Source organism: Cydia pomonella, chromosome 1, assembly GCF_033807575.1.
Source record: "Cydia pomonella isolate Wapato2018A chromosome 1, ilCydPomo1, whole genome shotgun sequence".
NCBI classification, from domain to species: Eukaryota; Metazoa; Arthropoda; class Insecta; order Lepidoptera; family Tortricidae; genus Cydia; species Cydia pomonella.
The window spans coordinates 10,017,907-10,035,154 of NC_084703.1; the positions used below are offsets into that span (position 1 = coordinate 10,017,907).

The window sequence follows — 17,248 nt, forward strand, 5'->3', positions numbered from 1 at the left end:
ATTTTACAATTCAATATTGCCTAGCACTAAGGATAAGTATTTGACGTAATAGTCGGTCCTAAAGTGCAGAAGATGGTTGGCTAAAGAAGGGTGCAGAATAAAAAAATAAATAAAACAACAAAATTCCTGTAAAAAATTAAGTAAAAATTTTAAATTACGAAATACGGAAATACGAAGGTACTTATTTACTTTTGAGCACTCAAATAAAAACCTTATACAAACTCATTGACAGGTCCGAAAAACTCCACAAGCTGAACAGCACAATATTTAATCTTTTGCTAAATAACTACAATGGCTCTTGTCTACACTGTTACTACCACAATACAATTATATTATACCTCTCAGGTACGGAATTAGTAGGTACCTTCCTTATATATGCTGCTTGTCAGCCTCTAAGCCTATTCAACTAACCATTGAACACGCTTCTTCATTTGCAACGATCCCGACATAATCAAATACTGCTGCATGACTTCAAACGTACGAGTACGAGTTTTAGAGGTAGGACAGCTGCATTTTGGGTCGATTAATACTACGTCGGTGGCAAAGCAGCATACGGCCCGCCTGATGGTAAGCAGTCTCCGTGCCTATGGACGCCAGCAAAGTCAAAGTTCTTTATTTTTCAAATGGGACATAAAATGAACTTATTAATTCAAAAAACTACCCCCATTTCGTAAAGAATAAGATGAGATGACGTACTTAAGGAGACTAGAACCAGTAACGACCTCGACGAATATGAATTGTGAACATGTCGCTTGGGTTGTACCGAAGAATATTGTCATTACACGGAATCATTGAATTTTAAATTAAATAAATCAATTTGCATAATTTTGAATTACATTCGCAGTTTGGAATATAAAGGGAAATTGAAGGGAAATTTAGTAATTACTAAATTAAACGAATAAACGGGCAGATTATCTGTGATTATATCAGTCACAATGTATTGTCACACGAATGTGTACATTCTATTTATAATTTTTTTGTAGTTAAACAAGTCGTCTTATTTCGTTTAATGAAATTTCTAGCCCACCTAAGTCCAACCTACAATGAGTATTAGAAGCAAGTTTTCCGGTACACGCCCCTCCCGTGGCAGCCGTTAACGACCAAGTCACTCAACGTTTTAGGCGCTGATTTATTTACCACTAGCACATCTGTTCCATGACACAACTGGCTAAATGATACTTTGAAGTTGTCAAATTATCGCGTACTTTGCCAAGATTCTGACGCCGTCGCAAGTTTCGCAAATTACTGTTTGTAATACGGTTTCTCGTAACGTTGCAACTGTCAACCCTTACTAACTAACCGCTCCTGTGAAACACTGTAATTCGATGTGAATTTTTCCGACTAAACTTGGAATATATGACAGTGCTAATGGAACATAAATAAAACTATACTTATTCATACGTACACCGACATAAACATAATCAGCGTCATACGTCGTCAGATGCCTTCAATATTACCATAAATATGTATAAAACGAAAACAAATAAACTGGTGCGTGAAGTAAGGACTTATAACTGTAGTAGCATCAAAAGTAAAATTTGGATTTAAAACATGTTATTTAATAAAAAATTGGTTGCGTATTTTCTAGACGCTGCAGATAGAGATGGGTAGGGGTGAGTAAAAACTGAGAATTTACTCGGTATCAAAGCACCCTTAATTTACTCACTTAGATGGATAAACACGATTACTGATCAAATATTTTAAAAATGAGATTTAAGAAATAAATTATTCTTTATTGAAGAGTGTTAACGTGTATTAAAAATATTTACATAATAAAAAGTATATAGAACGCTTAATTTAAAAAATCTTTAGTTAAGAAGGTATTTACTTTTAAAAATATGGGACTTAATTTCTATCGAAGTTCTAGATAACTACATTTCGTGCGTGTTTACGCTACACTTACGACCTTTCATTACGAGCTTTTAACAGAAAACTCAAAAATGGCTCAGCCGATCATGTTAAAAGTTTTTTAAGTACTCTATTCTATGGCTAATCTTTTTATTTTATTTTATACCACGTCGGTGGCAAACAAGCATAAGGCCCGCCTGCTGGTAAGCAGTCACCGTAGCCTATGAACGCCTGCGACACCATACATATTACATGCGCGTTGCCGACCCTTTAAAAACTTGTACACTCCTTTTTTGACGAACCCTATATTGTAGCCCCTCGGGAAAACCTCGGTAGAAAGCTCATTCCACAGTCGATGCGTCCGCGGGAGGAAATTCCTCTTAGACCGCACAGTACGCGACCATTTAGGTGTGAGGATGAACACCCTGCTGACAGCGAGCGGTGCGGTGATAGAAAGCGGCCGTTGGCATCATGGCAAACAATTCTTCAGAGCACAGCCCATTATACAAGCGGTATAGAACACACACAAGGAGGCAAAGTCTCTCCTTAAACTTAAAGGTTCAATACTGCTTGTGTGTTTGGGATCGTCGACGATTCGTACAGCGCGCCTTTGGACTGGGTCGAATGGTCCAAATTTCCGATATTTTTTCATTTTTTTTTTAACTGTGGTTCTAACGTTATATAGGGATAAACATTATTTTGGCCTTTAGAAACGGTGTTTTTCCAGAAGCATTCAATTTTTCCAAAAAAGTTTTTAGAAACGTTCAAGTAATTTTAAAGACCCATTTAATGATGTGCAACACGTTGGTGGTGTCAGATTTTTTTGGTGGCAATTACTTACATGTATGAAGTTCCCCTCTTAAAAGTATATTTCTTACAATATTGACTACTTAATCCAGTAGCAGCTTACAAAATACACCAATATTTCAAATTTATATGCCCCTATCAGCACTCTAAATAGTTTATACCCACCAATTTTGGGTATAATCGAGTAAGTACGGATATATTGCGTAAATACTGAGTATTTACTCGTGAGTATTTAATCACTACCCATCTCTAGTTGCGGCCCAAATTATCTGGAAATATCTAGTATCAACAAGACTTAAAATGAGGCGATAAAGGGCTGCCTCAATAGAACTTAGACGTGGGCTAAGGAAGGTCGAAAAGAGAAAATGGCGGCAATTCTAAAAATACAGCGTCATTTAATAAGATACTTTTTAGAGTTTCGTAGTCATCTAAAAACCTTTATAGTTTAGCCATGTCCGTCTGTCCGTCCATCCGCAGCTTTACTCCGTGATCGTTAGTGTTAGAATGCTGTAATTTGAATACATAAATTATGCATGGCGACAGAATAGTAGAATAAAAACTATAAAATCTTTAAAAATAATTTTTTAGGCTACCTCCTATATAAAATGATATTTTATGGAATTAATTTCTTGCTTTTACTCAATAGTGTGGGGTATCGTTGGATAGCTTAGATCTTTCCAAAATGATTTTCTATAACCATTTTATGATAAAGTTAATATTTTCGGAAATAATAGCTCCGAAAGAAAAAAAATGTGTACCCCTTCTCTAACTTTTCAACTATGGGTACAAAAAATATGAAAAATCCGTAATATAAAAGCATAGTAAATACTTTCAATGAAAACTATAGCGAAATCGTCTCTTCTCAGTAAAAAGGCGTACAAAGCGCTGCGAAGGTACTCCCTATACTTGTAATGTACATGATACTTACAAATGAATAGCCCCTGTTCGGCCTGTTCTGACAGAATGGTAACTACGAAACGCTACACTGAGCATGGCCCGACATTTTTTACAGATCATATGGGAATTTGACTCTTTATTTGTTAGCAATGTTTTCATCACTAAGCCGATAAATCGATTTTGATTCAAGAACAGCTCCGTATAAAATTGTATGCGAGTATTGTATAATCTGTACTCCTAGTGTAAATTTATTCGATAGCGTGACGTGACGTACCTACGCTTTAGAAACAGCGCGCCAAGCGGGATGTTTTGGATACTCAATTTCTGTTCTGTTTTAGTTCTGATCACTATAACATCGTCATATCTAAATACACTCTTCAAACATGATCTTAGTCGCTGAAAAAAGATAATCAGTCATATTTCTGATATGTAACTATACTTTATGTTGAATATTCATATCAAGTACTAATCTACCACATAGATTACCCTGGCCGCGTAGCCAACATGCCATTCGCGTACGCTCCGTAGCAATCGAAATGCAACGGTCGCTGTCGCACTAATTTGGAAGAGTGACAGAGAGATACAAAGTGTTTCATTGTCGTAGCGATAGCGATTGTCACCTTGGCTAGGCCAGGCCGGCTGGTCGCAGCGGTACAAGGTCTACAACATTTATTATACTGAAAATCTATTAAAGTTGTTCGAAAGAACAAATTTAGGTAGATTAGTGTTTTATTATTATAACATAGTTACTAAACAGGCCATTCTTAAGTACCTACGTTAATAAATATAAACTTTGCGTATGTATTGTTTTTTAATATGTTGCTCTGTGCTACGAATAATATTAACACAATAAAACTTTTATGTTATAAGTAACCTTAAGAGGAAAGAGGACGGCCGATTCTCCATACAAACGTAGTCCCCATTTTCCTCTCTGGATATTGACACCGTGGAAAATATTGAGAGCGCTGTAACAGACAAAAGCGGACGATATCTCCTTCATTTTACCGACATCGACTCGCCTCATCCGAAACGTGATGTTTCGCTGCCTATTATCATCAGGCATACATAGACGGCCCCATTCGAACTTTAAGATACGTCAAAAATTTCCTAAAAATACGAAATGGAGTGGATATGTCAGTGTCAAAAGTGACTTTTTTGTTTGACGATACGTCACTTTTGACAGTGACTTATCTAATCCACGTCGTATCTTTAGCAAATGTTTGACGTATCTTAAAATTCGAATCGGGCCGATAGTCAATATCCTAGCATGTCTGTGTCCATTATCTGTATATCACAAAGATAGCATTATAGAACAAGACTTTTTTTGTTGCCAGAGCATAACCGTATCAGTGTAAATGTAAATATATTTTGGCAACACTGGAGCCGCAAAATTCACTTAGACACAGGTTTTAGAGAAATGTTGGTGCCTCGATATTAATGAATACAAACTAGCTACACATTTCATTCATTATATGGCGAGGAGTCAGGAGTTGTGAACGTGGAATGCTGGGAACGAGGTAAAAGTGACCGCAGCGGAACGAAGCATAGCGTACAAAGATTAAATTGAATCTGGCAACCTGCCAGAAATACAGTGCAGAAATTACAAAATATTATGCTGATTTGAACTTGAGCAAAAGGTTGCCCGCTTCTGAACTCGGCTAATGACAATATTTCCCTCGACTCGCTAGAAAAATTTACTGTTATTTTATACTTAAATACAGAGTCACATTGTATTATGTAGCATAGAGCATAAAGCAATCTGATTAAAGTTTTGTCGGACATTACATAAAAAACTGTCAGTACTTATATAAGGTGCTAACAAATTAGTTGCCGATATTTAAAGAAATGGTACGTTACATAAAAACAATTAAATAAAAATAGAAACTAAGAAAACTTTTCATATATATATTTGTTTATTTATTTACGGAACAAAATAAAAATAATCTATCTAAAAATAATCACACGTACCTTTAACTGGCAAGATGTTTAGCACTTTCTGACATATCAACAATTATTTGATGATTGATTTACTTAAATGTTTTAATGTTTAAACGTGTCATTTGATTTATCAATGTGAAGTGGCCAGTTAAGAGGAAAGTATACCACGTGATCGTCCATTCAAAAAGAGAAAACGTTTTTCCACTTTTCCATTCTCCATGATTTTTAGTGATATTGACACCATGAAAATCTAGGTTTGCAGGTTTTCCTTTTTTAAATGTAACATTTTTTCTTCAAAATAGCGAAGCCTTTACACCTAATATAATTATATTACGCTGAAGCGATCGACATCTACATAAAAGTGATTTGTTAAGATTTAGTTAGTAGAATCCGTTTTCACCCGAAATAGAAATTCATAGAAAATATACCGTTACTTCTTTCCTTAGATTCAAAAAGCTATTCTTCCCTCTAAGAAAGTTAGGTAAAAGAGGTTCTAGAATCTGTTCAATGATGTCTCATTTAATTATCTCATTAACTACAGCGTGTTTTATATGGCAAATTTGTTTTCCAATTTTCTCCAAAAAACATCATAAAACCTGTTTCATACTTAAATAAGCTCCAGGCGTCGAGTACTATCTGCACCTGTGCTTGTATGGTGCTTGTTAGCACCTCACATATGTATATAGGATGTTTATTTAGTCACCTGCAACAATTTACGGGCTAAATATATAGGTCATCTCCATTTGCTCCAAACTATCGTATATCGTGTGTATGTATGTTTGTATGAGTATCGAGTGTATCGTGCCTTTGCTCTTTAATGCCAACTAAAGTAATACGGAAATCCTAATTTCGCTCATAGAACGGTTATATTTGAATCATAATCTTAAGAAAAAGCACGGGGGTTGGCACATTTTAAGAGCCAGTAAAAATCAGCGGAAAAAATGATTTTCTTGAATAAGTACTACATAGGTATATCTAAATAATTAAACTAATTTTGCTGTTTAACTCACGTGTTTTTAGTAAACCGCTTTTTCAGGTTAAAGTAACGGAATTAAAAAAACAATGTATATTGTTAACTAATCTGACCCAGAAGCTAAACCAGTTTGAGAGCCTCTAATAAACCAGGAGAGGTGGATTCATCTTTTCACATTTGGAGAACAATGTAACGTGTTCGGTCTCGAGTGTACTTGACCCACTCGCATTACGATTTAGAAGAATGAAAAATGTACTATTTTACTAGTAGATGAATGAATTTAATTCTGTTAGATAATCTATGTAATCAGTTAATCGCATTCGAAGAGCGTTCAATCCGTCACTAAATGTTATCAAGGATATTTAAGGATGACTCACGTTTTATTTAGCATTAGAAAAAAGGTAAACAATCTTGATGTGTTAAAGACACTTATTGAAAAACGCTTTTTAAAAATTAGATTATAATCATTATGAAAGCAAAAGAATGTAAATAATCGTATATGATTTATAATCGTTACATATATGCTGATACTTATTTTTCAAAAGTGTTTTAGTAAAAAAGACACGTCAAGATCGCTTACCTTTTTTCTAATGCTAAAAAAACTATAGGTATTGCTGCAACGTTGCTGATGCCGCATTGCTATCGCGATGAGATTGTTCATTCTGTCACTCATTTTATTAAAGAGATAGACAGTGTCATCGTCCATTTATTACTACTGCAACGCTAAAATAGTAACACTGGTGGTGCGATCGCAATCCGAATGTAATGTAACCTTTATGTTGGACCCGGATATGTCCTTAAACTACGTCCAAAAGAGAGATATGGGCACTGTGAATATCATCTGGCTTTGTGTGGTAGGGCACAGCACAGCGGATGTCATTCTAGATCTAGAGCAGAGCCCAACTGGGGTAGTAACCTCGACCTTACAGAAAATTGAAGCCAAATAACACTAGACCCTGGTCATAGTGTTGTGTTCCTGCCGGTAAGGTTGCCGGAGCTCAACGAGAGTGCGGAGTGTTGGTTGATAACGCGCATGTAACTCCTCTGGATTTGATGGCGTACATAGGCTATGGATACTGCTTCCCATCAAGCGGGCCGTATGCTTATTTGCCACCCACGTATAATTAAAAAAACTTTTTACAATAACATCACCGGATTACGGCTGCTGCAACTTTTATCCTTTTAGCTTTGGTTTTTTTTTTGTATAAATTAATATTCTGTACCAAAATAGAATGTACTACCAAGCTTTAGCTCGATATACAATTTTCTTCGTACTGCTACGCTAAGTTTTTTATATACTTATCGGAAAAAACGGAAAACACATAAAATAGCCTCCGTAGCTACATTTGAGACTTAAACTTTTTATAGGGGCTTTAAGAGTGAAAATTCAACGGATATCTGTGAACAAATAGTAGTCCCTGAAGAGCGGAAACTGCCATAAAAATTCGCGCCGTCGTCATTAGTCGGCGACGTGTTTTGATCAGGGAAACGGAGCGGCGGCCAACGTGGCCCGCCCTTTATCTTCGACTTGCAATTTTAAATGAGGCCCCGTGAAAAACCGCCTCAAAGAGAAGTCGATTTTATGTGCCAGAGGAGACGGCACTGTATTTATTTGATGGCTTTCACGCGACAGCTGAAAAATAATGTCGCTGGGATATCACTCTCTAAACAACTCCACATGAATGCTCATTGGTCATATAGACGAATTTACACATAAAGCTCTATGAAACTCTAGGTCCATGAAGTCCCAGCGCGTACAAGTTTTTCACAAAAAGCGTCTTGTTGACGTAACTGGTGACCGAAGAGCTAGCAGTTTCCTCGCACAACGTATCAACATTGCGATACAACGAGAAAATGCCGCGAGCATCCGCATCCTTAGTACAATGCCTCAAGGGCCTATTTTAGATTAAAGCTAGTTATTAATAGTAATATCTCTGTATATATCTACATATTATGTAAATAAAGAAAATATGAACATTTGAATAACTACCTACTTCATATATATTCTCTAGGAGATTAGATTTCCTTCCCATTTATTTATTTTGTAGTTTTTGATGAAATTATTAATCCTTGTTCACAAGCTTGGCCCATAAGTTTAGAATTTAGTTCTATACCTACATCGGGAATTCAATAAAGCCATATTTAGAGTCTGATTATAGTCAATCTTCGTAATTAGTTCATTGATAAGTCAAAAGCTTATGTGGCGTAGTATAACACTGCGTGGCTATTAACAAGGAAATTGAACAAGTGGCTGAAAGCCTATAATAATATCCCACACAAAACATGGAATTGAATTTGATAATGTTTATATCGATAATTGTATCTTCTTCTTATCGTTTAAATTGTCTTACTTAAAATGGCATAATCACTCAATTGAATACGAAGAAGTTAGTCATACGGAATATTGAATAAAAATATGAAAATTGCCCGCACTTAGCTAATGTCTTTAATTTTTCCATTTTTACAGTTTGCGACAGGCTACAAGGTAAAGAACAGGTACGCCCGTTCAGGCAACACGACTTTCCTACCAACTTAAATAGTTATATAATGATTATGCACTTGATAAATGGTTAAAGCAAATTGAAATGATTCATAATATCTCATTTATCATTTTACAACTAGGTTATATGAATTCTCTACGCAACAATATTCGCAGACATTATTATACGACCACACTCTGGGGCTCATCTGAGCGAGCCGTTCTAACATGCAATTGCTTTCAAGTAGGCTTTTATGCCCCGGATACGACTCACGACAAATGTTTCACCATAAGGAGAGACGTCACAGTGAACAAATTAACCCCCCCAAGTGGTTCTAATTGTTATAAAAGGTTTTAAATGATGATGAGCATTAAAAGGTGGTTATTAATACCACCTATTTAGTTTGTAAGTAAATTATTCTTAAACTTTATTCATTTGAAAGTATTGACAGTTAGTAGTGATATGTGACAAGATTCTGATAAATAGGAAAACATATTAAACATGATTGGTAATATCGTCGGAGATATTGCATTCCACAGATCGATTTGAGCCTTATTTCCATGCGTAAATAGGGCTCGCTCAACCCCAAACAGTGGTGATCTAGTATGTAATTCCGAGGGAATATTACGCGCGGCTGCTAAAGTCGCGCTGATAGATTCTTCTCACGTCGTGCGCTACTCGATGGAACCCCCCAGACTACCGAGAACAGACGATGCAGTCAGCGGGTTAACTTAAATGACTTAGCACATGCTATACTGATTACAAAGTTATACTACCACATTCCTCTGAATAGAACGCTTTTGACTAGACATATGTAGTTAGGATAAGTGTTAAATGCGTAAATATAGTCGACACAATATTCGACAAGTAAATATCTAAAAAATAAATAGAAAACAAGAGTTTGATATGAACGTTTTCCGTATCTTTCGTGTTGCTAACGTTTGCAATTTTTCTGTTCATAAACGGTAAATGGAGTTGCTTTGTAGGATCAAATAATCGGATATTATTATTAAAAAAGTGAGTTATCTGCCTATGTTTGCCTGTGGCATCTATGTTTCGTCGGCTGGTATGTCACACTCACGTGATATCGCAATTTTAATCACTCATGCCTATTATCGATAAAATATGAGATATAAAAAATACGGGAGTCAGTTGTATGAGTATTTCTTCTCTCCTATAATAAAATCGGCCAAGAGCATGTTGGGCCATGCTCAGTGTAGGGTTACCCTCCTATCACAATAGGCTGAACTGAAGGGGCTATTGGTAAGTGTTATGTGCATTAAGAAGGCATTATGTGCATGTTCGCTATAGTTTTCATTGAAAGCGTTTATTATATTAAATTTTTCTTTCACATTTGGTTTTCTTCCAAAGCGATTATTTCCGTAAATACTAATTTTATAAAAATATGGTCGTTAGAGATCCGCATTCGTTTTATAAGACCTATCCAACGCCACCCCACGTCACAGGTATAAAACGAAAAAAAAATTGGCAGGGGATACCAAAAAAGTTTTATTTTCTAGTTTTTATTTTACCGTTTTGTCACCATGATTCATATAGGTATAGCCCAGGTATAGTCCAGTAATAGCCCAGGGGGCCGATTTTTTAATTTCGAGTGCTCGATTTCGTGTAATTCCCTTCAATTTATCTTCACTATTAGGCATTTAAATTCTACTAATATAATTTTAAACGAGTGGTCAATACCACTAGATTCCCAATTTTTATTGCTCGTTTTTCTAAAATATCAATTCGTCGTTTTCCACAGATTTTCGAGTGAGTGAGTATTCAAAAATCATCCCCCTGTTCATTTTAGATTACATCAACTCTCAAATAGTCCTTACACCCTGGCGGCTGCGGGTCCTGTGACACAAGACAGGGCAGGATCCACTCAGTGTACCCCTTAATTTTCATTAAAGTGTTAAAAGGGCCTTTATGCTATGTGTTCGCTTCGGCTCCGCGCACGCCTCCTCAAGGTGCGGAATACCATTGTTACGTGATGCGAAAGACATCCAAATTATTGAATGTGGCCTCGCTCTGCATTTTCTATCGTATGTACAACGGGGAGTGCTCCGAGGAATTGTTCGGATTAATCCCTGCCGCTTCTTTTTGCCATCGCCCTACGCGACAACATTTCCATCCTCACCACTTAGATGGTTGGCAGTCCTCAACTGTGCGTTTCTCCTGGAACTTTCTGCCTCGCACAGCTAAACTGTGGAATGAACTGTCGCCTGCGGTATTTCCGGACCGATACGACCTTCAAACCTTCAAGAAAAGAGCGTACTCCCATCTTAAATGCCGGCAACGCACTTACAACCCCTCTGGTGTTGCAGGTGTCCATGGGCGGCGGTAATCGCTTACCGTCAGGTGATCCGTATGCTAGTTTGCCTCCTCTACCATAAAAAAAACACAACAGCGCCTTTAAGCAATACAGTCTCCTACTTTGCCCCAGGCCAGCATGCCATAAGACATAATACTGTGAAAGTAACTGAAGTAAACTAGGCGAGCTGTCTACATGCCAGGGAATTGTCTGATTCTTCTTAATACATGCGATTTTTTTTTAATTATATTTATGACCTCTTCAGTCCTCACAAACGGGAGCTGTAACTTGTTTTTAAAGAAGTTGTAGTTTTGTGGTTAGCAGAAAATGCACAAACGTTTGTTGCTAAATTCGCGCCCCTCGGCTCAAAAGTGTTTTGATCAGCCTACCGTGACTCGGCGAAATAAAAAGCGCGGCGGTCGTGCATCGCAATGAGACTGAGACAAGGACGGGGGAAAAGTGGAAGTTAATTTCACGACCTAACTTGCATAGTAAAGTAGTGACTTATTAACAGTTATAGTTTCTTGTAGCAGCTACATATTTCGTAGGCTATTTTTGCCAATGTAGTTATATTTATACCTTTAAAGGACCAATTCTTGTATATTTATATATATATACATATATATATACTTATATATTTCGGGGGTCTCGGAAACGATTAACGATTTTGATGAAATTTGCTATATGCACTGAAAAAAATAGATAGCCGAACTGGTTTTGTAACTTTACTAAATAACTAAACTACGGTTATAAGAAAATAAACTTTGCATAAATTTACAAACTTATTTTGTAGTGTATACCCAGTACCTGAACACTGATAGCCAAACACGGTTTTGTAACATATAACACATAGTTCGCAAGTCCCAATTTTTGTGTAAACAGTAACCAAAATTTTGTTACAGTTATGCAAACCATTTCTTTCAGTGTGGGGGTTGTCGGGGGCGAAAAATCGATCTAGCTAGGTCTTATCTCTGGAAAACGCGCATTTCTGAGTTTTTATATGTTTTCCGAGTACAGCTCGGTCTCCCAGATATTTCTTATAATGTTACCCAAACTATAGAAGATTAATGCCGAGGCTCGGTTTCAGCAACCAGATATTAGATGACGCTCGCACATAGAAGGGGTAATAATAAACAGCCACCTTACTGTCTACGTTTCAGAAGCCCTACCTATTGCTTATACCCTTACCATTCTCTACCAGTTCGAGTTTCAATCCGTGTGATGCGAATATTACGAGTATAACACTTTTTTGGCTGCATGCTACAAACTTGAGCCCGAGTATTTAAATTGCGGCTGTAAAAAATACAGCGGTGCGCTTGACCTGTCGCGCACCTGTACACGCCGCGTACAATATTTCACTGAACGCCCGCACCCGCTGCACTGCTCTAATTTCCATCCTGCTCGATGCTAGGTACTTGATGCTTCGGGTGTGTTGCAATCTTGGGATGTTCCAAGCAGTCAATTTGAAGGAGCACGTTTGTCTCTTAATGTTACACGAGTAGTATGACACTAGCGGCCGAAAGTATTAGAACGCAAATGAACCTTCTATACGCCAGTAAGCTTATCTAGTATGTGGTTCAACAATAGACGAAATTCTCGTCCGCTTATCTCAGCAGATATCCGCTGTTTTATAGTGGTAATTTGGATAAATCGGAATTTCGAAAATTGGCTTTCCCTGAAATTAAAATGGAAATAGTCAAAGCTGCAACGTAACCTCTATTTCTTAACTCGCTGATAAAAATAACTACCTGCATGAATGTATATTCTTCACGATTTTTTGGTATTAACAAAATGGGACACAAGTAGTCTTCCGGCGACCATGACAATACAACAAAACCGCAAGGAAGAGAAGGATATTAAGTTTCTATGTTGCTATGTAGGTACTATCGCTTTTTTTCTTATTCTAAACATGCTATAGCGTGTTTTGGTTAGGTATTTGCGCAAGCCTATATTGAGGTTTTCTAATCAGTGTTACACGTCTACATCGTCATAAATTCTTGGCATCGAATTTTCGTTTTTTCGCGTGAAGAATTTTAGCCCCTCATCGTAGTAGGCATGTGGCAACATATTTTATATATCTTGCACGGATTGGGAAAGCAACGAAAATATTATTTAATCCTGTTTATTCATTATACATAGATATTATTCACATTAACGTTTGCATTGTACGCGTAATATTTGAAGATTATTTAAACACTAAGTAGATATATTAATTTATAATCTAAGAAATAAGATTGTCGTACAAGTCGTTAATGGCGGTCGGACATAATAAGCGAAATCGTACAATTTGTAGGTTACACAATAATGCAATGAAATGAAAAAAATCGTATTATAGTAAGATTCCAACCTATACTTGTAGAGACTAAATAAACTATTCTATGTTTGTGCGTCGAACTACAAACACGTTAATCGAAACGTGTATAATAAAGCGCATTTACATTCACGTGCCAGTGGAGCCGCGAGCCGAGCCACGAGGCGAGAGTGTATACATCAGCTCGAGGAGCTTACGAGCTGTGGCCGTGACGCGAGACCAGCCGCGAGCCCAGTCACGAGCCGCGAGTGAAAAGTCGCAGTTACATATAATAACTAACATATAATTATAGTGACATTAACCATCCTAATCCTACAATCGAATCTAAGATCACATAATTATGTATTTACAGCTATGAATTGACTGTTATATATATGAAGCTAACACCTACCGTTCGATTCATACTCGTAATGATCATTTATAACTGTCAAAATATGTGATCTTATGACGGGATGATCTGGACACATTTCTTTACAACTGACCGGAGGAAGGAAGGTGGAAAATAAGGGGACAGGCCTTTGCCCAGCAGTGACACACTCTAATCCGCTAGTAAACAGGATTGGAGTATCAGAATACTTACTAAGCCTGGAGAGTTTAAAAGCATCGGCAGTGTTAATGACGTCCACGTACAGCTGGAAGTCCAACTTCGAAGTCTTGTTGAGCGTTGAATGTTGCATTATCGCGAATTTGAACGCGTTCTGGATCTCTTCTGTATTTTGGTCGAACACCACACCTACAACAACAACAAAAAATACCATTTCAAGCTAACACGGTCATTTAAACTGTAAATTTACTATTGAAAACGGAATATGTGCCATGTATGTCTGTTTTAACGAGTTCCCGATATTTCACTTTGATGTGTTGGTAGACCACAATTAAACTCGCCAGCACGAGCACGTTAGTTATTCCGTGAAGATGGTATGTGCGGAAATGTTGGGAACTCGTGAAAACAAATAAACAAGGTAAATATCTCGTTTTAAATATTATTCACATGTAGGGGGAGACAGTCGTGTATAATACCCTTTATTTAAAAGTAGCGACATCTATTTTGCTGATCTACGAAACCGATTTTTGATATGGTATGCCCACGCCCATAAATATATTTTAGGGTATGGGATATGCTGTATCTGTCATCTTCTAATAGAACAGAAATTTCATAAATATATGTGTAAAGGTAATTGTTGTTGTTGAAAGTAATCACCCATTTTCGTGTACACATTTATTAAATTTAAATATATTAATTTAGTTATTGAAGATTTTTTCAAAGTTGAGGTTTAAGTTACATCGACATAAACGATATGTCATGCTGTGAGTGTTTATATAATCCTGTATCCTCAAAATGACGCAGGATTTCAATGAAATATGTAGTTTTTAGTGTTCCGTACCAAAAAGGTACAAAAGGAACCCTTCTGATGCGACTCTGTCCGTCCGTCTGTCTGCCACAACGCTAAATATCTCGAGAACCACTTCAGCTATCGATTTGAATTTTGGAATAGTTAGGAACAACGCTAACCCCGACACATTTAAAGTATTATTTTATATTAAATTTTTTATTAACTATGGAAACTGCCCAATAGTCTAGTGACTAGGCTAAGTGGGTTATCATTTGATAGAGCTCAAATTGTACATTCCAAAACATATAGTCTAGTGACTAGGCTAAGTGGGTTATCATTTGATAGAGCTCAAATTGTACATTCCAAAACATTTTTTTCATAGTGAAATAAAATGATTTATGGAGGAAAATGAGGAAAAAATACCATACCCCTCCTTATCTCCGAAGTTTACCGAAGAAAAATTATAAATCTTTTACACAATATTAACATTACCTACTATAATAACTTTTACAGGAGAAATATAATCAGACCTCTATCTTGGTAACTTATTTTTAATTAACAAAAAACATTTCCGAATTCAGTTTGTAACTTAACCAACTTTAAGTGTGTTTATTACACTTGGAATTTCTATGGCAATAAAGACACATTTTTCAAATCAAATAACAATTTTTGTAATCGGCTCACATGATAGAGAATTATCGTCGAAAAACCTACATACGTGCATTACATCGCGCACATTAGTAAGACAAGTTGCCGATAGATGGCGCTGTACCCAATTATACTTAGTAGGTACTTCTGATCAAAAGTTTTTCGCCTTTATAGTTATACGAGTTAATTCAAAGTTTGTACGGAACCCTCGGTGCGCGATAATTATATTAAACATCACACACCCACTGGACTCATTATTTCAGTAGGGTACTTTCATGAAATATTCGTCAAAGAATAAAGTTTTATTACGTTTTGCATGTAAGGCAGACTGATTAACTCCCATTTATTATTCCAACCATGACGTATGTAGCTACCATAAATATACCTAAGTAAAAATGAGCAAAAAAATATACGAAAGATTGTCGTAAAGTTCAAATATACTTATTATAGCATGTTAGGAATTCACGGGCAGGGTTGTAGACTCAATTTTTAAAAGTGCTTGCTCCTCCAAGCCAAGGTACTCGTAATGGTATCGAATGACGTGACCGATCGATATAATATTTCAGTCATGTGCATGTTTCTGCAAGAGCTTATATCATAAATAAATGTTGTTACTACTTAACTCTTGCCTATGTAAACAACGTGCTTAAAACTATAAGTCTTTATGTACAAATTTATTTTTAGCAGGACAAATAGCAGAACTTAGCGCGGCAAGAGTAGGTTAATCAATTTTTAACTTTAATTTTACTAAATAAAATACAAATAAAATTAAATTTCAAATGAATATTCAGCTGGTTCAGCTACCTAACTAATTTATGTAGTGCGGATATTCTGAGTGCGACAATGGTGACTTATACGTCCATTTACGCATACATTACAGAGGGTTAAGGATGGCCGGTGCAGTACCTAACGTAGATGCTGATCCGCAGATAAAGCGCAGGTTGGCACGCCGTAACATCACGCGGCTCGACTGAAGTGGACGGCAGCCGGCCCAGAATAAAACCTTGCCTGTCCATTGGTTTATGAATATGACTAGAGTGTGCGAGCGGCATTCACAATTTATTGTTTTGTGAGCATACGCTGCTGTGTAGTATTCCGGTATGGAATTTATGGCTTTAGTCTGCCCGGAGAAAAATATGGATTTATTATCCTAGCTTTGCAACAAATCGTTATTGATTTCAGGAATGGTAGAAATGGAATTACATGGTGATTTACTGGATTAATAACCCAGTGTTAATTCTTTTTATTTATGATATACATAAATTTAGCATTATAGATATTTAAAAATGAAATTTAGCAAATACACCGACCATGCTGCTGCTCTCGTATGTGTCACGTCTACATTATTTTACAAAGGTCGATGACATCGTAAAGGATGTAAGAGTAAGGTCTAAATTCGTTCTAAGGATCGCAAAATTGGAATCTCGACGATAATTCTTTTGTGATGAGAGTTCCGACTAAACGTCTAGCGACCTTCAATAAGGAGTTTTGGCCGAAGGGTGTCAAGTTCCGGCGGTTACGCGCCGACTCCCTGATACTACGGGGTTGTGTAATTCATCGCAGTCCATAATGTGTTTAGTAGATATTATTTTTATAATATGTATACTTGTTTTAAAGTATGTAGCTATAGGCCACTAGTTGCCTGAAATAAAGATTTTCATGTCATTTAATTTCATTGATGGAAACAGGAAGCATGAA

General features: G+C 36.6%; 1 protein-coding gene across 2 annotated transcripts in view; it reads right to left on the bottom strand.

Moving 5' to 3' along the window:
- LOC133532035 (glutamate receptor 1-like) overlaps window positions 1–17,248 on the bottom strand; it is a 152,380-nt gene that overhangs the window by 59,172 nt on the left and 75,960 nt on the right. For both annotated transcript variants that reach the window (XM_061870640.1, XM_061870558.1), the window contains exon 2: window positions 14,149–14,301. In XM_061870640.1, the coding sequence (XP_061726624.1) occupies window positions 14,149–14,301 (153 nt within the window). The remainder of the gene's footprint in view (window positions 1–14,148; window positions 14,302–17,248) is intronic.